The following is a 24,553-nucleotide window of genomic DNA, read 5'->3' as shown; positions in this document are numbered from 1 at the left end:
TTACCTGGTGTAGATCATCTCTATGGTTTCTCTGTCAGTTGGTAATTGTGTTTGTTTATACATGGTTGGTGTTCTGCAGGTGTCTCATTTTACCTCTCTGTCAGTTCTCCTCGGAGGACCCAGCCTGCCATGTGGATCTATACTATAGCCATTCACATATTTGAAGTTGTCATATATTAGAGTTTCTGGTACCTGTCATGTCACACATAGCACAGTTTGAGCATATGATCGATATGATAGATATGTAATAACGTCTTTTGAAATTAAGGCACTTGATTTTATATCTTTGACCTGAGTCTTATTTATATCATTGGATTATTAGCTACAGCCTTAAGTTTCTTACCAGACATTTTAGTTATGAGTTTTTAGATTAGCAATTGCTTTAAAAGACCTGACCTGGCTTTAAAATCAGTTTTGAAGTTTTGTGCCCTTAAAAAGATTATGCTATTGGCAGAATAGTTCCCTGAAACCTACCTGGAATTACTATCAGTTCATCTTTTACTTAGTTTCCTTTTTTTTAAGTTTAGTGCTTTTTAATGAATTAAACTACTTTTTCCTTGTGTATATGAGTATTTGGCAAATCTTGGTGATTTTTAAAAATAGCTTTTATTATATAAATGATTCATCATGGGCAAAAATTGGAAAACAAGGCAAAGAAAGTAGCACACAATCTCAGTTTTCTCATAAATTTACCAACCACAGAGAGATACTTTTAACATTTGGGTGTCTGTCTTCTAGTCTTTTTAATATTGTTTGTTTATGTATGTGTTAACTTATACATAGAGCAATTAAAAAAAAAAATATTGTGTCCTTGCCATTACTCTGGCCATAATAGCAGATCCTAATGTTCTGTTTCTTATTTGTTAAATCTGACCCGTAAACAAAATCAAAACACACAGACTTCATTCCAGGTTGTAGTGCTGGTGGCATGTTTTGTTATTATTGTGGTTTTAACCGTAAGTTGTTAGTTTGGGGCAGACATAATGTGGGTATTTATTACTGTTGTAAACAGGGGTCACCACCTTTGTGTATTGGATTAAGTCAGCATTTTATAATTCTAGACTTGAGACTTCAAGAAGTTAGAGGGTTCTGTGTGCTAAGTGGAAGATTGGGTTTAAGTTCTTTTTTTTTTTTTTTTTTTTTGGACACCGTATGATTTTATTTTTCCCATCTCTTTGGGATGAGAATTCTTATACTAGGGATATGGTCATCAAATTTTTGTTTCTCTAGGGCCTGGCACAGGATAGATGCTTAGTGGATTATGCCAAATGTGGCTTTTTTTGCTGTGAGCCAGGAATGGGATGAGCATGCACATTGCCTGCACGTTATTGTTAGTTATCTATTGTTACACAGAACATGTGTTACACAAAACATGTTACCTCAAAGTTTATAGCTTAAAACAACAAACACTTGTTTTCTCATGTAGTTTCTGTGGGCCTGGAATCCGGGAGCAGCTTAGCTGGGTGGTTTTGGCTCAGGGTCTGTCACGAAATTGGAGTTGTCTGGAGACGTAACTGAAACTGGAGGACCTACTTCTGAGATTGTTTTCTCCCATGGCTGTTCTTAGAATTTCACTTTCTCACTGCATGGGCCTCTCCACTAGTGTTGCTTGAGTGTCCTAACAGTATGGCACCTGGCTCCCCCCAGCGCAAGAAGAAAGATCCAGCACCATTCATGACCTGGTGGCAAAAGTCTCATACTGACATTTCCATTTCATCCTGGTTTTTAGGAACGAGTTACCAGATCTAGCCTATACTCAAGGAGAAGAAAATTAGGCTACACTTCTTGAACAGAGAAGTGTCAAAGAATTTGTTGGACAGATTTTAAAAAACCACCACACATGTTTTGGGTACATAAACTTCCAATTGATTCATATTCAGCATTGGTGTGACCTGACCCCAGTGAGCCACATTTTTAATAGGCCCTTGGAATAATTCTCATATACAATAAAATTTAAGAGTCACTAACATAAATATGCAGAGAGATACCATGTTCACAGATCAAAAGACCTAATGATTTTTTTATGTCACTTCTCCACATTGTCCTGTGAAAACAAACTTCTCAGCTGTTTTTTTCTCCTTTTTGGAATTTGGCAAACTGAATATAAAACTTTCATGGAAATGCAGAAGACGTAGAGTAGCCAAAACAGTTTTGAAAAAGAACAAAACTACTTTTATAACCCGATTTTAGAACATACTGTGAAAAGAAAATTACTGTGAAACTATAGTAGTCAGAATAGTGTGTGTTTGTGTCATAGAGTCCAGAAATAAGACTTAAGATTATGTGGTCACTTCATTTTCAACATATAGGCCAAGGCAGTTCAATGAGGAAAGAGCTATCTCTTTAAGAAATGGCGCTACAACAACTGGATATCTTTATAATTTTTAAAATGTGCCCTATCCTTTACCTCTGTAAAATTCCTAGGAAAAGTTCACAATACATATATCCAGCCAAAAAATTGTAATCTAAAGTGAATAAAGAGCTCTTATAAAACAATAAGAGGACATACATGTATATATACATACATATGTGTGTGTGTATATATATATACATATACATACATACAGATATGTACGTATATATGTATGTACGTATGTGTGTGTGTATATATTTTTAAGTTTATTTTGAAAGAGAGAGCACACGTGCACATGGGGAAAGGAGAGAGAGAGAGAATCCCAAGCAAACTCTGCACTGTCAGTGTGGAGCCCAGTGCAGAGCTTGAACCCACAAACCGTGAGATCATGACTTGAGCTGAAGTCAGACACTTAACTGAGCCACCCAGATGTCCAAGAAGACAAATGTTTTTAAAATGAGGGAAGGATTCGAAGAGATACTTCACCAAAGAAGATACATGAGTGGCCAGTAAGCATGTGAAAAGATGCCTGTTATTTAATTAGGAAGCTGGATTAAAACAACAGTGAGATACCACTACATACCTGCTAGAATGGCTAAAATTAAAGACAGTACTGAGTGTTAGAGAATTTATAGCAGTTGGAGCTCTTAACGCATATTGGTGGGAATATATAATAGTACAACCACTTTGGAAAACAGTTTGGAAGTTTTGTATAAAGTTAAACATATACTGGGGTGCCTGGGTGGCTCAGCTGGTTAAGTGTCTGACTTCAGCTCAAGTCATGATCTCACGGTTCGTGGGTTTGAGCCCCACTTTGGGCTGTGTGCTGACAGCTTAGAGGCTAAAGCCTGCTTCAGATTCTGTGTCTCCCCCTCTCCGTGCCTCTCCCCTGCTCATGCTCTGTCTCTTTCTCAAGAATGAATAAATGTTTAAAAAAATTTTTTTAAGTTAAACATATAGTTATATAACCCTGTGATTTCACTACTAAGTATGTACCCAAAAGAAATGCAAACATGTCTACAAAAAGACTTATATACGAATGTTCATAGCAGATTCATTCATGATAACCTAGAAACGACTCAGATGTACATCAACAAGTGAATAAGTAAATTGCAGTATATCCATAACAGTGGGATTCCACTCAGCAGTAAAATCTTAACCAGCTGCTGATAGATCCAGCAACATGGATGAATGTCAAAAGTATCATGCTAAGAAGTCAGACACAACAGTGAATCCTGTATGATTTCATTTATATAAAACTTTAGACATATCCATAGTGCTAGCAAATTAGTGGTTGCTTTCAGCAGGAGGGGGCTGGGGAGGAAGATGGGGATTGACAGGGAATGGATGCAAGGGAAACGTTCTGGGGGTGATGGGATTGTTCTAAATCTTGATTGTGATGGGGATTACACCTGTGCATATGTTTGTTAGACTTACCACACTGTATCTTTAAAATTGTGTATGTTTTCTGCATAGAAATTATACTTTATTAAAGTTGATTTAAAAGCATGTCTCCTAAGGTTTGTATTTTCCAGAACTTACATAGATAACCATCTCATCTTGAGAGTCAGTGTTCAAGATTTATCCTTTTGTATCATTTATGACTTAGTCTCAATACTACCAGATAACAGGGAGAAGAATGCCAAACTGTTACTTCCTTTTATAGTAGAATTCATTCCCATTTCCCCTTCATGTTTGTAACACATGTCTTGGTTTTAGAGGCAGGGTAATGGGATGCCTTGTCTGGGTGGCTTTGTGAAATCTTTCCTTCCAGTGGAGTGTGCTATTATGGCTACCTTCCATTTGAATCGTGTCATTGTGCTTCTTGACCAACTTGTCAAGATAGGTGGGCAGGAGATAGCTTATGACTCTTCTTAACTGACTCATCTCTTACGGTTGCAGATTCTCATAAACACAAAGATAAACATAAAGATCGAGAACACCGGCACAAAGAACACAAGAAAGACAAGGAGAAGGACCGAGAAAAGTCCAAGCATAGCAACAGGTAAGGGTTAAACCAGCAAGTCCTTCATCATTTGGCAGTGGGTTGACTGTGGCTTGGCTCACCTGGAATGGGCCTTAACTTGAGCCATGGGTAAATAGCATGGATAGCAAAGTAAGCAGAGACTGCATTTGATTCCAGAGTTGCTAGAGTATAGCCTTGATAATTCGGCCTTACTGGGAAGGCTATTGTTCACATCAAGGTTTACAAAGCAAGTATGGTGAATCCTCTTTCAATATATATTTCATTAGAAATACAATTTTTAACTAAGTCCGCTATGGATTCATTGTAACACATGAGGTCCAGAGAACTTTGCTTGATAAAAAGGTGTGACTGGATTGGAGACTCTCTATATATTCTTTCTGTACTATAAACAGGCATAAATTAAAATTTCTTACCTTGAGCATCCATGGTCTATGAGCCCCTGAAATCATTTGCAAAGGTTGGATATATGAGATTTTCCTCGAGAGAGCATTTTTAGTTTCATGAGATTATCAGAAGGGTTCAGCTCTTACAGAAGCCAGTGACCACCAATATAAATGAAACTCAGTAGTGCTACCTCAGGGATTCAAGCCTCAGAAAGATGTTTTCATTTTTGCTTTGCTCCCATTTTTTGATGTAGGAAGCAAGTGATTAAGCCCAAAGACTTTGCATATCTTTGGATATGGGACCCCTTGTTGAGGACTTATGCTTCCATTTTAAGTTAAAGGCAGTTGTTGGGGAAGAGTGCTATATGATATCCTCAGAGTGGCCTCAGTTTTGTTAAAAGGGAACGTAAAGATCAATTGTATGTTGGAATAAGTACCTCCAGCCTAGAGTTTCTTAGAAGTGCATCATTCTTGGCATATTGTCTACAGACAAGTCAAAAGTGAGAATTGTTTTTCCAAGTCTGTTCTTTATGAGCCACTAAAAAATGTTAAGATATTTCTAATGAATTCCTTTTATGAATAAGTCTATGAATCATTAAAAGTACCAGATTAAGGGCGCCGCCTGAGTGGCTCAGTCGATTTAGTGTCCAACTTCAGCTCAGATTGTGATCTCGCAGTTCACGAGTTTGAGTCCTGCATTGGGCTCTGTGCTGACAGCTCCAACCCTAGAGCCTGCTTTGGATTCTGTGTCTCCCTCTTCTCTCTGCCCCTCCCCTGCTCGTTCATTCTCTCTCTCTCTGTCTCATAAAAATAAATAAAAACTTGTAAAAACTTTTTTTTTAAATAACCAGATAAATTTTCTCTAGTGGGGACATTGCTTTTATGTATCATCTACCACTCCTGTGGTCTTTTTTTCCCCCCACCACTCACTAATTTCTTACCATTCGATCATCTAGTTTCCATTTTCATTACTCTGGTGAATTTAATATCAGTAGTTGAATCCAGTCTCCATTCACGTGTATCTTTTCTTCTCCAGTTTATAGTTGTTCAGCCCGTATTAACATCTACCAAAGTAGATTTGAGAGCAGAGAATATTGCCAAGAATAAGGAAGTTCATTTCATAAAGATAAAAAGGGACCAATTAGGAGGGCATAACAGTTATAAATGTTTATGTATGAATATCAGAGCCTTAAAATACACAAAATAAAAACTGATGGAACTACAGAGAGAAATGGACAATTTATAGTCAGATTTTGCTAAGTCTTTCTCAATTGATAGTATAAGCAGAGAGAAAAATCATTATGTAGAATACTTGAACATCACAAACTAACTTGATTTGATTGGAATTTATAGAATATTCCACTCAACAACAGCAGAATACAGATTCTTGACACCTAGAGCATTTTCTGAGATACACCATATTCTGGGCCCAGCCCTCCTCCTTGAAACCAGCTTCCTTGCTTTTCATGCATCTGTCCTTTTCCACCTTTCTGGCCACCTTTCTCCTCTCCTTCCAGTGCACATAGCAATTCTCTGGCTCTCCATCTGCTACTTCTCTTGCCATTTACCCTTCTCTCATATTCCATATCCAGTCTTGTGAAACTTTTTTTTAATGTTTATTTTTGAGAGAGAATGGGCACGTGCAAGTGGGGGAAGGGCAGAGAGAGAGAGGGAGACAGAGGATCTGAGGCAGGCTCCATGCTGTCAGCGCAGAGCCCGGTAGGGGGCTCAAACTTACCGGTAGGGGGCTCAAATCATGACCTGAGCTGAAGTTGGATGTTTAACCAACTGAGTCACCTAGGTGCCCCTAATCTCATTTGAATTTAACGTGCTATTAAAATATGCCTTAAAATATGCAATTACTGTTTCTGGAGTACTCTGTTGCTCTCTTAATATCATTCTTTTAGTTACAACTTAGACTTTACTTCTTTCAGGTATCCTTTCTGTCCATCCCCTCATTGAGTGTGACTTCAGTGTGCTCTCTTGGATAGATTCCTATCACAGTAATTGCCAAGTTGTGTTGGTGTTATAATTGTCTCTTTACTTCTTTGTATTCCCCATTAGACTCTTAAAGTCTCTCAGAAGAGAGCTGAAGTCTGTTTTGTTCTCCATTCTCAAGGCTTTGTATAGTCCCTGGTGGATAGCTGGCACTTACCTAGCATGTATTGGATCAGTGCATGGATGACCTGTGGGTACACTAGTTGCCATCTTCTCTCTTCTTTTCACATACTCTTAATCTTCGACGAGATAGTTCCCTCTGGTGCTTCCATTTTTCAAGCACGTTTTTTCTGTGTTTTTAGTAAAATATACATAATGTGTTTTGCGCTTTCAAAATGGCATTAAGTGTATTTACAGTATTGTACGACCATCACTAGTGTTCATCTCTAGAACTTTTTCATTATACCAAACCCACTAAACCATTCCTTCCCATTCTCCAACCCCCATCCCTTGGCAACTTTTTTTCTACTTTCTGTCTCTGAATTTGCCTATTCTAGTACTAATGTAAGTGGAATCACAAAATATTTATCCTTTTTGTGTCTGGCTTATTTCCCTTAATCTGATGTTTTCAAGGTTCATCCATATTGTTGCATATCAGGATTCCATACCCTTTTTTATTTTTATTTTTTTAAATTTTTTTAGACAGAGAATGTGAGAGGAAGAAAGAGAATCCCAGGCAGGCTCCATGCTCAGCTCAGAGTCCAACACACAGCCCGATCTCATGACCCTGGGATCATGACCTGAGCCAAAATCAAGAGTTGTATGCCCAACTGACCGAGACACCCAGGCGCCCCTCCATTCCTTTTTATAGCTGAATAATACTCCCACTGTGTGTCTGTACCACATTTAAAAAAAATCTCTTTCTATGTTGGTGGATACTTGGGTTGTTAGTACCTTTTGGCAGTTGTGAAGAACACTGCTGTGAACATGGGTATACAAGTCTCTATTTGAGTCCCTGCTTTCAATTCTTAGGGTAAATACTTAGGAGTAGAATTGCTGGCTCATGTGAAACAAGTATTTTTATCCTGCCTGCTGTGCTTCTCTTCTGCTGGTTGATATGAAATACCAAAAAAAAAAAAGAAAAAGAAAAGAAATCCTTGACCACGAAGAACTTCATCCTGAGGAAAATGCTGTTAAAGAATGCTAATTTCTATGTTAGCATGAATCTGTCCCCCCTCTCCCCCCCACCAACAAATCTTAAGAGAAACGGAGGTTAATGTTTAAAACAAGCTTTTTAAGATGAATCCCTTTTTCTCTGGTACATCTGACTTCACCAACCAAAATTTATCCTTGTGTGAGAAAAGATTAGGTAGAAGTGGCATAAAAAGCTTTGGGACATCTGTTTGGCCCTGCTCCGTTTTACCAAAACTTCCTTTCTAAAAATAAAAGATATTATTTTGGTGTCCTTTTTCTTGGAAAGCCCAATGTAGCTTAATTGTCTCTGTCTAGAAGAAGGCCTCATCCTGGTCCCTCTGCTTAGGTCTCCCATGACCTTGCTTATTAGGTCACCTAACCTTTCTTAACTCCTCTTCAGTTCCTGTGCATCAATACACATTTCAGAGGGGACTCAGAGGAGTCAGGAGGAGTCTTTAATTGTGACAGCTCTTTAACTGTGAACAGTTTCACAAATAGGAGGAGGTGGTATTTTGTACATCTATCAAGCATACTTTTCCAAGATTATAGCATAAGCAAATTCATTGAATATTTCATTTAATTCATTTAATATTTTCTTCATTTTTATCAAAATACTTAAGAAATAATAGCCTGTGTTTGCCAGGAGGCATTGAAAAACCTGGCCCAAGTTTCTGTTTACTAAATCTGGTAAATGACTAAATCTAGCCCTGGATCTCTAATTCACATGTAAGTTTAAGACAGTTTAACCAGATGATGTGTTGTAAGCAGACTTCTAAATACTTCCTGTTTTGACCTCTACTGACATACTACCTCTTTGCAACAAAGCAAGTGAATTGGTTATATATTTATATTTCATTAAAATCCTGTACACTGTGTTCCTTTTTTTTTTTTTTTTTTTTTTAAGTTTATTTGTTTTGAGGAGAGCATGCGAGCAGGGGAGGGGCAGAGAGAGAGAATCCCAAGCAGGCTCTGTGCTGTCAGTGGGGAGCCTGACTCAGGGCTTGAACTCATGAACCATGAGATCATGACCTGAGCCGAAATCAAGAGTCGGACCCTTAACCTGGTGAGCCATCTGTGTGCCCCTGTTTCAGTTCTGTGTTCCTTTTTTTTTTTTTTTTTTTTTTTTAATTTTTAAAAAAAATTTTTTTTTTTTCAACGTTTTTTATTTATTTTTGGGACAGAGAGAGACAGAGCATGAACGGGGGAGGGGCAGAGAGAGAGGGAGACACAGAATCGGAAACAGGCTCCAGGCTCTGAGCCATCAGCCCAGAGCCCGACGCGGGGCTCGAACTCACGGACCGCGAGATCGTGACCTGGCTGAAGTCGGACGCTTAACCGACTGCGCCATCCAGGCGCCCCTCTGTGTTCCTTTTTTTTTAAGTGACTTCTGATCTTTCTAGTAGTTTTGGGTTTCTTCATTTTCCTTCTGTAGCAAAAGCCCAGAATAATTAAGATTTATTAACATGTTTTCTTAAAACTTCATTTGATTCCAATATTCGCTAATCAGTTTGGCATGATTTTGTTGGTGTTATAAGGAAACAAGTTTCACACTAACGTGTTTCTGTGTCTTTTCTTTTCTGTTAGATATTAGCATCAGTTATTTTCTCAGGCTACACTTAGGGCCCAAAGGAGGTCCAGGAGACCTCTTTCTCCCACACAGTAACATGTGCTGCATACTTGGAATGCCAGAGAAAGGGAAACCAGCCTTTCTGCTGAGACAGGATGGGATGTGGACCCATCCCATCCCTCGGGAGATCCCATCTTATTCATATACATTCTCCTGTATTGTTCTTACTTAAGGTACAGAATAAGGGAGAGGGTATGAAAGATCATTCCATCTTATCTCTTTGTGTGGTCAAGAGTCTGAGGTGACATGCCCGAAGTCACATGGTGGTGTGGTAGCAGAGCAAGGATGAGAGACCAGGGCTTCTGAGTTGTGTTTTTTCCCCACTACATTATTCCTTCTAGTAAAAAGAAAAAAATCTCCCTGAGAAAGGTTAGTTGTATAGCTGAACCTGCGTTAACACAAGCACTTCTTTCTTACATGCAGTGGTTGGCAGCTCAGGTTTTAAAATGCCAGACCTTTCAGGCACTGCCTCTTCTCTTTGGGCCCCAAATCCCTGAACGTTTTGGTAATAGAAGTATTAATCTCATTAAGTTCCGACCCTATGAAAACCCCATCTCTGACTACTGCCTTTTTGGCCCGTAATAACAGAGAGTTTATATCAAAGTCAAATAAAAATAATTTATTCTATTATTTATCTCTGGCACTGCTTCTTTCTTTTAGCATTAATATTGAGCCCTTCAGGTCCTTTTAAAAAATATATATATAAATCTTGTCAAAAGAAACAAAAGGAATATTCTTTCTAGATGCTGAGGAATCACTGGGCTTGTGGGATCTCACTGGATACTTTCTTGAAAAGTTACAATCTTAGCCATAAATTATCTTTAATACTGGACCTGTTATGTAAACAACATTATTAAAAGCAATTGTGTGTGTTGGGGGGGGGGTTGGTTTTTAGAAATAAAGGACTATCATACATTAAAAACAAGATTCCTCCTGCTAGAGTCCCTCCCCCCACCCCAGTCCCTGCTGGTTTTTGACTGTGCGTCTCTGGCCAATTTTAAGCCTGGCACTCAGGCTGGAGTGACAAATTTGTGGAAAGCCAGGGAAGATAGAAAAGCTTTGCTGTGAAATAGTAAGGGAAGTGCTTTTCCAGCCATGTTGGCAGTGCTAATCTGTACAGTGTGAGAAACATGTGAGGATAAGGATGCTTTTGGTTTCTGTTTTCCTCAGTTTCAAACTCTACCTGAATTAGAATTGAGAGAATGTATGATCTTAGGAAAATACACTGGGATTAAGTATCCATTTCTCAGGGGACCTTTTCTTAAAGGAATCACATTTAAAAGACGTTTTGCTTTCGTTTTTGTGAGCTATTTGCCAACGCCCTGCCACTTATCTGCAGATCCCTATATCAGCATGTGGCGGGGGAGGGGGGACAGTTAACCTAAGTAGGTAGGTAAAGTTGAGTAGTTGAGAAACGAAACTGAAGTACCACCACCATTCACGTGGGAGTCAATGTTATATAGTAGAAGCACACAAAAAATAGAAGTTGAGAGTCCAGGTTCTATCATGTACTGTGTGTCCTACATTTACTAGTTGTGTGTCCTGATTCAAACCATTTTATTTCTTTCTGGATCTTGTTTTCCATTTTGGTCAATTGTTGATAGCAGTATTGGTCTGGTAAGCCTTTCAGGTTTCTTGGGGGGAGAAGTCAGTGGAATTAGGTAGATAAAAGGTCTTTGGAAATTTTAACATACTAAATAATTGAGGTGGTGGTGACGGTGACCTTAAATCCTAGTAGAGTGTCATTCAGATAAAGCAGAGCTGTCAGTTTTGGTAATCTTAGAATCTAGTTTAGTAGTTGCTAATTGATAACATCCAATTTGGAGCCCTAGTTTTCAATTCTGTCTAGCCCTATTATAATGAACTGTAATAATTTATTTTTAAAGATCTCATGGTAGGAAGAGGATTTGAGCTAGCCACTAAAAAAGACTGTTAAGGTCTTGACAAGGGAAGATGATGGCTAGAAAGATGACATGAGACAGCGAGAAGAGTTTTATACAAACATGGACAGGCTGTAATGTGCTTTGCTCTGGAAGGAATCCATTTTGGTAGGCCTCGGGTTAATAGAAGGTGGGATAGAAAATGGGACTCAAAAAAACAGCTTGAAGCAAAACTATTAAATGTTATTTTGCAAAGTTGGGACTTGATTCTGAAGGGAGCTAGAAGCCATTTGAAAACACTTGAGAAAGGAAGATACAGGACTTAGCCACAAATGGTATGAGGGGTCTATAAATACTTTCTAAAATTCCATTCAATACAAAGTTTTGATAATTCTCGTGATTTTGTTTAGTAACTTGTAATAGTGAGGAAATCTTCGTTTCTTAGAAGCTTTCAGAAACTGCTGGGTTCTTTATCCAGAGACAACTTTTGAATTTACCTGGAATTTTTTATTTAGCAAACGTTACTTAAGCCATAATTGCCTGCTTTCCTTGAAGGGGCCATGAATGTCCTCCTTCCATAGCTTTGAAGCTCTCTAGGCTCTCCCATAGGAATTCCCCATTGGCTGTGCTCTGCTTCCTTGAGAAATGGCCCAGTAGCAGGGATGAGTTTGTTCTCTTAGCCATTAGTGGCTAAGTCCTATTCTCAGAAGATAGAAAGCCTCCTTCTGTCCCTAGCAGTCTTTCTTTTTTGTTTTGAGAGGTGACATAACAGTGATTGAGTGCTTGACTCAAGCTAGACTGCCTGAGTTTAAATCTTTATGACTCTCATTAGAGGTATTCCTTGATGAGTTACTTTTCTGTGTCTCAGTTTCCACATCTGTAAAATGGAGATACTAATACTTATCTCAAGAGTTTTGTTATGAGGATTTAAACTGCTTGGAAGGGGGGATGGCACTGGTGCTGTTAAATTTTTTTTTTAATATTTTTTATTGTTTGTTTATTTTTGAGAGACAGTGTGAGAGGGGGAGGGGCAGAGAGATACAGAATCTGAAGCAGGCTCCAGGCTCTGAGCTGTCAGCACAGAGCTCGACGTGGGGCTCGAACTCACGGACCATGAGATCATGACCTGAGCCAAAGTCAGACGCTTAACTGACTGAGCCACCCAGATGTCCCATCTGTTAAATATTTTTATTGGTGATAGAGGACAGTTTCTGTTTTCTTTAACAGATTTAAATGGTTTCCCATTGCCAACGTCCTAGCTTCCCAGAATGTCGGACACAAGTTTGTTGTTGTTTTTTTCCCCTAAAGAGGTACCAAGTGCCTTCCCGGGACAAAAGGAAAATACTTTTTCCTCCTGGCTTCTTGCTGCCATCTCCCTACTTCCACACTTCTGCCTCAGTGCCTTAGAACCCTGGTCAACCTTCTCTGTTGTCTACTCAGCTCCAGCAGGAGTCACAGACCAAAGGTTTCACTGTCACTTTAAAAATAGTGTAGCATGGGTTACTTTTTTTGGTAGAATCTGGAGATGTGGCTTTGAATCTTTCCATTTGTTCTCTTTGGCATTGCCTTTTGCTTGTCCAGGCTCTGCTAGTGTGGTGGATCTAAACCCCAGACAGACAGGGGCCCTAAGCCAAGGAGCCAGCTTCTGTACCTAGCCAATAATTGGTGCTTTCTCTCCCAGGATTCTAATGGTGAAATTAATATTTCATCCAAAAATGTGACCGTTACAGAAGTTCTAGGAATGTTAGCTACTGTCTGTATTTTGGCCTTCAGTATATCCCAGACTAAACTCATTCTTAAATTTTTTCCTTTTTTTTTTTTTTAAATATTTATTTATTTTTGAGAGAGACACACACACACACACACACACACACACACACACACAGTGTGAGCTGGGAGGAGCAGAGAGAGAGGGAGACACAGAATCCGAAGCAGGCTCCAGGCTCTGAGCTATCAGTGCAGACCCTGATGTGGGGCTCAAACCCACAAACCGCCAGATCATGACCCGAGCTGAAGTCAGACACTTAACCGACTGAGCCACCCGGGCTCCTCCAGACTAAACTCATTCTTAAAATGCATTTTTTTCTTATATTTGGGTTTCTTACTATGATCAGTAGTAAGCCTTTCTCCTAGTTGATGTCTCTTATGTCACCCCACTGAAATATCTTCAGTGTTTCAATCATCTGTTCACTGCCTCTGAATTGGCCAGTATATTAAAGTCTATTTTGTGACTTTGACGTATTGTGTCTATTTTTTTAAAGTTTATTTATTTTGAGAGAGACAGAGACCATGCTAGCGGGGGAGGGGCAGAGAGGAAGAGAGAGAATCCCAAGCAGGCTCCGTGCTGCCAGCGCAGACCCCGATGCAGGGTTTGAATTCACAAAACTGCGAGATCATGACCTGAGCCAAAACCGAGAGGCAGATGCTTATGACTGAGTGAGCCACCCAGGTGCCCCTGACATTGTGTCTATTATGTGTGGAAAAGTTGGAAGGATCAGAATAAAGATGAAGGTAATTTCTCTCAAGACAAGCAGTCAACATATGAACTCTTCTACACTGGTCAGAATTTGTATCAACTCACTATCAGTGGAAAAGATGCTGCTCATTAAGCCACCATGAAAATCAAACTAGTTTTAAGCCTTCTGGAAAAAGAGGTACATGTTAGGAAATCCTCAGTGATGATGAGTCAGTCTAACTGATCCCAGATTGGCTCCATTTATCTACCACTGACCTAATCCTGCTTCTAACCTTCCATGGCACAGCCTTAGACATGCTTCTGTATCACAGGTCTTTGTACCCCACGTGCATTTGCCACTTCAGGTAGATTCCCAGGAAAGACTGACACTGGGTCTTGCTCGTTGCCAGCACTCCTGCCAGCATGGGAGTTATGGATGAGGGGGTAGGACTCCAGTACTCTGTTCTCTGTTTTTGGACACAGGGACAGGAACAGCACCTGACAAGTAGACTTGTTAGCCTTGTGTTCAGGGATTCATAAACTCTAATTTTTAACAGTCCTAAATTGTCATCTGAGCTCACTTAGTATAAAAATCCTTACTGGCTCTCTTACATCTAAACGATTGGGAATGGAAGAAAGTGAGTTTCTTTTGGAAAGTCACATCAGTAGTTCCCATCTCATTCTGGTCTTTGGTTTAATTATGACTTATCAAAGGGGTATTACCTAGCCGGTACTTTGAATTTCCTGAATAGATTTCCCTCTCGTTATGTAGGCAGAGGAAGTATCATTGACTTTTTTCACTTTCCTGGGCGTGGCCTGGGTACTGTCAGATTGCTTTGTTGTTTGCTGACTTCTTTTCCTTGATCTCTGTTTGGTATGATAATGAACAGCAAAGCTGAAAACTGGAGGGCTGTGTGTACACTTACAGGTAGGTTCCCATGCTGTGATGGCCAAAAGACCAGAAAGCCAGTTTCCTAGCGAAACAGACTGATGTTCTTTCTAGGAATTGCTTTCATTGAGAAAGAAAGGAAAGTGGAAAGGAAGATGGAGCGTTCCTAAACTTAGATTCCTAAATCAACTGTTTGTAGTTTCATGGGAAGACAAAATTAGGAACAACTATCCCAAAGGTCTTATCATTTCAGGTATCCAAGATGTCTATTCTAGAAAGTTTCTCCTTGATGGTACAATAAAGTTTTGACTTGTGTTTCAAATCTCAGACTGACCATGCATCTTTCTCTAATACCGGTCTACTTTAAGTAGTAGGTATCAATTTCGTGGACATGTAATGGTACTGATTTAGTGGAAAGTACTTTGAACTGGAGGTGGAAATACTGAATTAAATCCCAACCCTTCTTTCTAACATTGTACCTTTGAATTAGACTTTGAAACACTGACTCCTCTGTTCCTTCATCAGTCTAAGAGGATAATAAAATCCACCTCACAGGTGAGGATTGCATGAAATGTATGTGAGAATACCAAGCACAATGCTTCTTTGGAAAGTGGGAGTTTTTCTTACTGTGTGTGTGGGGGGGGAGGTATTTATCCATAGGTATTATGGATGTAATTGTTCCAAATTTTTTGCTCTTAGGCAAAACCTTGTGTAGATGGCCATTAATTCCTCTTATAATTAATGTTTAAAAAGCACTAAAACTACAGTGCTCGTCTAATGGAATAGTAAGCTCACATGGTTTGCTGTAATGGGATTTCGTACATGTAAGCTTCTGAAGAATTCATGGCAATCTTGGCATCTTTGCTCTTTGGTTAGTCAGTCTAAAGTGGGAGAGAACTGGAAGTAAGAGTGTTAAGGGAGTCGGGAGCCGTTTTTGCACAAAGTAAAGAATAATATTTTGGTAAAACATTGCATCTTGGTAAAAACCAGTTAGAAGAACACACTAAGTGGAGGTGACATCGTTATCATGCTGAGCACAAGAAGCATGGTGGGACACTGTCACCATATGCCTCCAAGTACACTGAACTGGGCTCAGCCTTCATGAGTTAACAGAAAGTTTGCCTATGGAGAAACTTGTTACTTCATTGTGTGGCACATCTAAGTAACAACCTAATGAGAGCAACAGAGGGAGGAGTATATAAACAAGTGGAAGTTGACATCATTTTCTTTTATCTGACAGTTCCTGGATCTTCCTAACCCTGTAGTCCTGTTCCTACTACTTCCTCTGTCCTCCTGGCTAGATTTCATAAAGCTTTTGCTTATTTATCACCCAAATGCCTACCTCGAGTTGAGGCTCCTTTCAAGCAAAGAGATGTGTGTGACAGAAGATGCCCTTTTGATCCAGTTTCTGCGCCTCTCCCCTAACTGGATGCCATCATTTGTTTCTCCCTTTTTGGCCTTTTATGTACCCAGGTGTGCTGGCCAAATCTCTTTAGAACAAACCCCATGGGATGAACATAGCCTAATGAGATCATTGTTGGTAAAATGTCCTTTTTCTGGGCTGAGGCTAAATATGACAGATGGGAAATTCAGTGTGTGGTGGCAGGATAGGCAGGAGCCGATGCTACCTATAGGCCTGACTGTCCCTGTCAGATGGGGTTGCTGCCAGCTTCCTGCGTTAAGGTAGGCTCCCCAGTGCATAGCACTTGAGTTCACCCTCCTTTTGTTAACTTGTGGAATATATTGGTTGGTGCAGTAAACAAGTTTCATAAACTACCTGCCCAGCGCACTGAAGAAAACACTCATCTAGGTCATCTGATGTTCTGACCCTAAATATGTGATTTTGCTTATTGCCTCTTTAGTTTTTATCCACATGCATGCTTTTATATAGTTGCACTCATTTTATATATTCCTTTTTTCCATCTGTGGCCATAGGCATTGTATGTATATATCTGTAGGGCTCACAAATTATATAGCACGATAGCTGCATAACATCTTTATGCAATGTTATTTCCCAAAGAGAAACTTCCAGGATCTAGATCCTAGGGTATGAACATTTTTTTAAATGTTTTTATTTTTGAGAGAGTGCAAGTGGGGGAGGGGCAGAGAGGAGGAAAGAGGATTCAAAACGGGTTCTGCATTGACAGCAGTGAGTCCCATCAGGCTTGAACTCACGAACCCCAAGAATACAACCTGAACCGAAGTCAGGTGCTCAACCAGCTGAGCCACTCAGGTGCTCCTAGGGTATGAACATTCTAATGGCTCTTGCTTTGTAATGTCATATTTAGTTTTCCAGAGGAGCAGTTCCTTTATAGTGGTTACCATTATGTCCACAAAACCCTTTAATTTTTTAATGAATTAAAAAAAATATTTTATGTATTTTTGAGAGAGTACAAGCAGGGGAGGGGTAGAATGAGGGGGACAGAGGATCTGAAGTGGGCTCTGTACTGACAGCAGTGATCCTGATGTGGGGTTCAAACTCACCACTAGATGATGACCTAAGCCGAAGTTGGACGCTTAACCAGCTGAGTCACCGAGGTTCCCCGTCTACAAACCCCTTTAAAAGCAAGGCTTTAAACGTTTAGCACAGGATATGTCTTTGCTTTTAGCTAGGTCTTTTCTTATTGCAGGGTTTATAAGCCACCTCTGGAAGGGACCAGCCTTGGAACACCTGGGTGACTCAGTCGGTTAAGCGCCCAACTTTGATTTCGGCTCAGGTCATAATCTCATGGTACGTGAGCTCGGACCCCACATCAGGCTCTGTGCTGTCAACGCAGAGCCTGCTTCCTATCCTCTGTCCTGTCCGCCCCCTACGCTCTCTGCCCTTCCCCCGCTCTGCACGCGTGTGCTCATGTGCACGGGCTCTGTCTCTCTCCCTCCCCTTCTCCCTCCCTCCTTCCCTCCCTCTCAAAAATAAATACACGTTAAAAAAAATTTTTTTAGGGGCGCCTGGGTGGCGCAGTCGGTTAAGCGTCCGACTTCAGCCAGGTCACGATCTCACGGTCCGTGAGTTCGAGCCCCGCGTCAGGCTCTGGGCTGATGGCTCGGAGCCTGGAGCCTGTTTCCGATTCTGTGTCTCCCTCTCTCTCTGCCCCTCCCCCGTTCATGCTCTGTCTCTCTCTGTCCCAAAAATAAAATAAAAAAAAAAAAAAAAAAAATTTTTTTAGAAGGGACGAGCCTTTCCTAGTTAAGCTAGCAGGAAACATCTACTCTGTTGGGCTGTTGTTGGGTGTACATAGTCACCAAATGCATTTTTGTGTCATTTGTTTCTACCCTCTCACCTCAGATGTGATTGCTCAGTTTGGAGCTTCCATCATAGTTTTTGCTGGTAGAATATTGTAGAAGCCCAGTCTGTATATTATTAGTCACTTAACAAAAAGTCCTGGTATGTTTAGAATGACTGTTTCTCTTTGGTTTCTTTGCTCCTTCGAAAACAAAAACATCAAACAAGAATAAAGAAAGTACAGTAGCCAAGAGCTTCTACTTGAACCTTCTGTCAGGATTGTTTGTTTAAAGCATTATAAGTTTCCATGGTTTCATGTCATCTTAGGGTATCTTGTGAGTTGATCTTGTGAAATGAACCCTTGTGGTCCCTACTCTGGGCTAACTCTTTCTTTTCCTTTTTTTCCTTTTTACAGTGAACATAAAGATTCTGAAAAGAAACACAAAGAGAAGGAGAAAACCAAACACAAAGATGGAAGTTCAGAAAAGCATAAAGACAAACACAAAGACAGAGACAAGGAAAAACGAAAGGAGGAAAAGGTACAGAACTTTCTTTCCAATGAGGAAGGAAGAGCTGTGAGATGTACTTTTCATTTTCTTTATCTACAAAAGCAGGTAATGAAAGTACCTTCATTGCATAGTAAAATCCCTTGGCCTTTGAGTGAAAAGGTCTCTGTCAGGAGACTTTGGCATCAGTCACAGTCTTAAGCAATGAAGACCAAAGCCCTTTACCACTGAATTTCACAGAACCAAATCTATCCATATCGTTATCTTACTTTATTTTATTTTATTTTTTTTTTTTAATTTTTTTTTTTTTTTAAATTTTTTTTTCCAACGTTTTTTATTTATTTTTGGGACAGAGAGAGACAGAGCATGAACGGGGGAGGGGCAGAGAGAGAGGGAGACACAGAATCGGAAACAGGCTCCAGGCTCCGAGCCATCAGCCCAGAGCCTGATGCGGGGCTCGAACTCACGGACCGCGAGATCGTGACCTGGCTGAAGTCGGGCGCTTAACTGACTGCGCCACCCAGGCGCCCCTCGTTATCTTACTTTAAATGGCATATGGATAAATGAAGAATGTAGAGTTTCTGGAAATGTCAGCTTTCTTTCGTGGGGAAAATAATTCTGTTTTTGGGAGAAGGCATAATGCCATGTTGGTCTTTTGTTGAATGAAGGTCCTTCCTGAGTGAAAACTTAGTGATGCTGGTGCCCTTTGTGGCTTTTGGTTCCAGCATAACCAGTACAAGCCTTCTCAAAATGGCTAGGCTCATCTGGCTGCAAATGAGTGGTAAATCATTAAAAAAAAAAAAATCATTTTTATTTTAGTTTCTGAGAAAATAGTGTTGGTACTTGGTAAATTCAGACAATATGAAATAGAGAATGTAATGAAAATTACACCTTCTTTCACCTCTTGCTCATTGTCCTTCATCTTTACCTTTTGTTTTGTTTTTTATTTTCTCTGCACACTGCCAAGGGCAAATCCTTGAGAGGTGGAGTATATTTATTGAGGGAGGGGGACCTGCCATCATTTAATGATAAAAAACTGTCATTTTGAAGGGAAACATTTCTTAGTAAATTGGATAATTCACCCTGAAGAACTGTAAAAAATGAGTCTTAGGAAAATGTCAAGACCTTTAGTTCACCTGTTCAGTTTTGCTAATAATAAGTCCATCTGTGATCAAGAATTGAGGCCACATGTTCTCAAATCAGAGCGAGGCTTCTTCAAATTTAGTCCTGTCAAGGTACTAACCAGTTACTATTATTTTCAGGTTAGAGCCTCTGGGGATGCAAAAATAAAAAAGGAGAAGGAAAATGGCTTCTCTAGGTAAGACTCCTCTGCTACCTTGGCTGTTCTTTCTCTTGGCCAGCTATGCATGTTGTAGTGTTGTCTGAACTTAAATAAAATATACTGACTTGACCCACCTCTAGGTTCCCAAGGAGGTCAGTAGTGAGAGGACTTGCTCTAAGCCAATCTAAGCATTTCCAAAGTGTCATTTAGTGAAACTGACCAGCACATTGTCCAGAAGGCTATTTTCAGTGGAGAAAATTGACAGGAAGAAATTTGTAAAAATTCAGATATAATTTACATACCATAAAATTCACCCTTTAAAGGTGTACAGTTTGGGGTGCCTGGGTGGCTCAGTTGATTAAGCGTCTGACTTTGGCTCAGGTCATGATCTCACAGTTCGTGGGTTTGTGCCCCGCATTGGGCTCTGTGCTGACCGAGCCTGGAGCCTGCTTCAGATTCTGTGTCTCCCTCTCTCACTGCCCCTCCCCACCTCTGAAAAATAAACATTAAAAAAAATTTCTTAAAAAAAAAAGTGTACAGTTTATTGGTTTTTAGTGTATTCACAAGGTTGTACAGCCTCCCCCTACCCCACTTTCTAATTTCAGAGCATTTTCATCACCCCCAAAAAGAAACTTCATATTCAGTCAGTAGTAATTATGGATTTCTTGAAGAAAACTCTACTCTGAATTCCTCCTTAGTAATACAGTAATCCCCCCTTATCCACAGTTTTGCTTTCTGTGGTTTCATTTAGCCACGGTCAGGAAGTAGATGATCCTCCTGACATACCGTCAGAAGGGCGGTAGTAGCCTTAATGCTACGCACAGTGCCGACATCATTCACCTCACTTCATCCTATCACATAGGCATTTATCATCTCACATCAGCACAAGAAGGATGAGTATAGTACAGTAAGACATTTTTAGTGAGAAAGAGACCGCATTCACATAAATTTTATTATAGTGTTTTATAATTGTTCTGTTTCATTATTATTATTAATCTCTTGCTGTGCCTAACTTATAATTTTATTGCAAGTATGTATGTATACGAATAAACATTGCATATATAGGGTTCAGTACTCTCCGGTTTGAGGCATCTACTGAGGGTCTTGGAATATATCCCCTGTGGACAAGGGGGCACTACTGTATTCTGAGGCTCATCTGTAGAAGCTTACTTGATATATGTTTTAGGGATTGGTGTAGATTTGAGTAGAGATACATGATTTCTTTTCACGAAGAAGAGGAAAATGCACTCTCGAGTTTGGTTTTCCTGTACTGTTTTTGCCATTTTGATTCTCTTCATCAACCTTAGCTCCCTAAAAAAAACATGAAAGTCCCCTCTGGTTTCAAAAAATAAAAAGTTTATGGTCATATATTCTCATTTGTTCTATTGAATGACAGAATGGTTTTTCTGAGAGTTGGTGGAAGGGTTTGCATATTAACTAGAGCACAGTGTTGGGGAATTTTGCCTCCTTGGAACTTCGAACTTTCAGTTTCGTTTGAGAACAGTTTTGAAAATTCTGCTGTGTACTCTGAGTCCATAGACTAGGAGAAACAGGTGCCCTCTTCAGGCACATTTTGTAACTGTTCTAGGAATGCAGAATAATACAAGTCAAGAAGCATTAGAGCTGAAAGCCTCCCTAGTTGTTCTGATTTCTCACAGTGAGTACAGGGTAGCTATTTGCTGCCAAGAGACCACCTAGGACTTTCATTAAACTAACACTAAGATACAAATAGACTCTCTGGACTTGGTGTGTAGTCCAGGATTCAGTTTCAGAAATTCCATGTTAGAAGATCAGGAACACAGCCTTCCAGGCAGCCTTCCATTCACTTTGCCAGACTGCTTGCTAGCTTGCAGGGTTTTTTTTGTGGACCAATCCAGATGCTTTACTGGGTGGAACACAGTTTTACAGTAAATTGTTTTACAAGTTCTTCCTTCAGGCCTAGTAACCCTTCCCACATGTTGTTAACTTCACCTGTGATAGTACTAGGATCTAGCATTTACTTAACTAGTTGGGTGAATGACAGTGTTTCTTTCCTTCTGGTACAAAGTGTTTGGAGATACTGGACTCTTGACACTATGTTAGTAATTTCCGTGGTGAGGAGAAAGCAGCTATAGAGATTGGCATTTGAGGAGTGTGCAGGTATAAGGAAGAAAAACTGATCTCTTTAAACATTCAGATTCTGTTCCAAGCAAGCGGATCCAGTATCCTTGGGGAATTGTGGGGTGGTAGCATTGAAACCCTGTGAATATCTTGAGTGTTCTTGGCAGCTGACTCTGGATACTTATCTCTTGGACCCCTTAGAAACAGATGGTTTCATGTTGGGAGGCATTCCCTGTACTAAGTTAGCTTTGTTGTTGCTTCTGTCTGTGAACTGTGAGGTTTTGCTGACTTATGCCAGGCCAGGGAACATCCCAAGGTTTGGTGATTGCTGGTCCCATGGTTTTGTGTTTTGTTTTTTTTTTTTTTTTTTTTTTTAACTTGTTCCTTCCTCTTTCTGGTTCAAAATAGTTGTCTAAGAGAATCATCTTTTTGTATTCAGAAGGCAAAAAGTCTTAACAAAAATAGGGCAAGGCACTCTCCTGTGTATAAAGTAAGTAAACTCTGGGAGGAAGTTGAACGATGAATAGATTTGGCTTGGAATGGCTGCAGTTTGTTGTCATTTAGCACATGCACTTCTTTTGTTGTAATGTGAGCTTAGTTATTTTTCCATGTAACTAAGGTTATTTTCCATTAGAATCTTAAGATACAAGTTCGAGAAATAAATTTTTATTCCCTTCCTTATAAAAGCTGTATTTAGCTTTTGGTACTAGAATAATCAGTTCGCATCATTGGTGAGTTTAGATACATGTTCATGTTGTGGTTTGGGTCATGCTGGCAAAGACAGCGAAGATGCAGTAGGAAAGAATACTGACTTAGATTAAGGAGTCCTGATCCCAGATTTTGATATTGCCTGTTCACCTGTAAAATGGCGGGCAATACTGTCTACTTCACAGTAGATACTTCTGTTCTACTTCTCACAGTAGTGAGAATTAAGTGTAAGGAAGTGAAAACCTTTATAATTTGTACAAGTGCATGTTGTTATCCTTGTATTAACTACTTCTCAGTGAGATGATTTATCCCTACTTTGCAGTACTTAACAAACTATAGACATTCCCAGTCTCATTAACTAGTCTTTTTTCCCTCTTCAGTCCACCACGAATTAAAGATGAACCTGAAGATGATGGCTATTTTGCTCCTCCTAAAGAGGATATAAAGCCATTAAAGAGACCTCGAGAAGAGGATGAGTGAGTATTTCTTATTCCTTGATTTTTGGAAACAAAAAAGGATTTGTTTAAACAGTAAATGCGATGTATGTCTCTCCAGTTTGCAGAAAAATGGCATTGATTGACTTTAGTCATTTGGAATTTGTGATTAATGGTCTGGGCAGCTTAGTCATCTTTGATTTATAAATGTAGGCTTTGCTAAGCAAATAAGTAGTGTACCTGACTGATGCTTAATGCAGAAATATTTATCTTTTTATTATTTTTTCATATTAAAAAGGTAATGCCTGTTTATTGTAAAAATTTCAAATAATATAAAGTTCATCAAGAACATTTAAATTATTCAAGTTACTTTAAATTTATTATCTCCTACCACAGATAAGTTTTCACTGTTAAAGCAATTTTTCCTAGGTTCTGTGCCTGTCCATGCATTCTAAGTGAAGTTTCAGTGTATAGAGATAATAAAATTGCTCTTAAAACAATTATTTGAGGCTTGTGTGTACCTCTTTCTCAGATTCAGTGAGGTTAAGTTCTACTCATTATAATTTCAATCTTGAATAGCTTCTTATACTCCAGGAATCTATAAAAGATTTATGATAGAAAGTGGGTGGAAAGGGAGGAGGGAAAATACTTGGTGAACTCATTTGTATTCACTTAGAATGCATATAGTATTTCTTTCCTCCCCTTTCCAGGTAGGTATTACTTTGTGGTAGCTGTTGTTGCGCTGGGCATTTGGTCCCCAGACTTTCATCTTCTAGTGGTGTCTGTTTCTGTAGATAGCCCTCCATCCCCCATCTCTTCCAGGCTTGTATATAATATAAATGTTTTGTTCTATGTAGGACTATAACTGTTAGTCCTTGTTAGGCCTTCTTGACTTTCTCCATTCCTGTTCTGACTGTGGAATCAATCCCCAGCCAAGAATAATAGTCATGCCTGCTTTGGAAGCCTCCAAGAGGAGTTTGGAGGTCCTGGTCCTGTTGGTGAGAACTACTGAGTCAAAGTTGTGTTAATTGCATATTCATGTTCCCCTTTGTAGTGCTGATTATAAACCTAAGAAAATTAAAACAGAAGATCTCAAGAAAGAGAAGAAACGAAAACTGGAGGAAGAAGAGGTTAGTAAAGAGACTGTGGCCCTTGGAGGCTTGGGTTTGGAATAGGGAGTTTTCCATAAAACAGCTTTTGAAGGCAGGTGAGTTTTAGGAATTTATTGGTCTTTCGTAGGGGAACTGCTAAGAAAGACGTGTAACAGTTGCTGTGGCACTGCAAGTTTTAAGATCTTTCTTAGCCTTCGTGGGTGACTGCCCATAGCTCTGCTGCTAGCTGATGTTCTTGGAGAAAGTACACCATCTTCATACCTGCAGAGGAAGTGTTAACAAGAAATCATACTTTGGCTTACAACCTAGAAGACTTTTCCCTAAGAATGCTTTTTAGTGCTGTCATATCTAACAAAGCTTGCTCATCACTTACTTAGGGTAACTCTCCGTGTTTAAAGGTCTTTAATGGGTGCCGCTTGGACATATGATGCAATCCAAGCTCTTTACCACAACTCCTCCAGATCTGGCCCCTGCATCTGGTA

The 24,553-nt window shown here is 39.6% G+C and overlaps 1 protein-coding gene across 1 annotated transcript in view; it reads left to right on the top strand.

The window, feature by feature from the left end:
* TOP1 (DNA topoisomerase I) overlaps positions 1-24,553 on the top strand; it is a 95,543-nt gene that overhangs the window by 28,015 nt on the left and 42,975 nt on the right. Inside the window, exons 3-7 of the mRNA XM_042930965.1 lie at positions 4,256-4,358; positions 18,345-18,468; positions 19,698-19,753; positions 22,906-23,001; positions 24,014-24,089. Of these exons, the coding sequence (XP_042786899.1) occupies positions 4,256-4,358; positions 18,345-18,468; positions 19,698-19,753; positions 22,906-23,001; positions 24,014-24,089 (455 nt within the window). The remainder of the gene's footprint in view (positions 1-4,255; positions 4,359-18,344; positions 18,469-19,697; positions 19,754-22,905; positions 23,002-24,013; positions 24,090-24,553) is intronic.

The sequence above is a fragment of the Panthera leo genome, chromosome A3 (genome assembly GCF_018350215.1).
Source record: "Panthera leo isolate Ple1 chromosome A3, P.leo_Ple1_pat1.1, whole genome shotgun sequence".
In the NCBI taxonomy this organism is placed as follows: domain Eukaryota; kingdom Metazoa; phylum Chordata; class Mammalia; order Carnivora; family Felidae; genus Panthera; species Panthera leo.
Note: the sequence above shows the minus strand (reverse complement) of the source record. Positions and strands in the feature narration are given on the sequence as shown.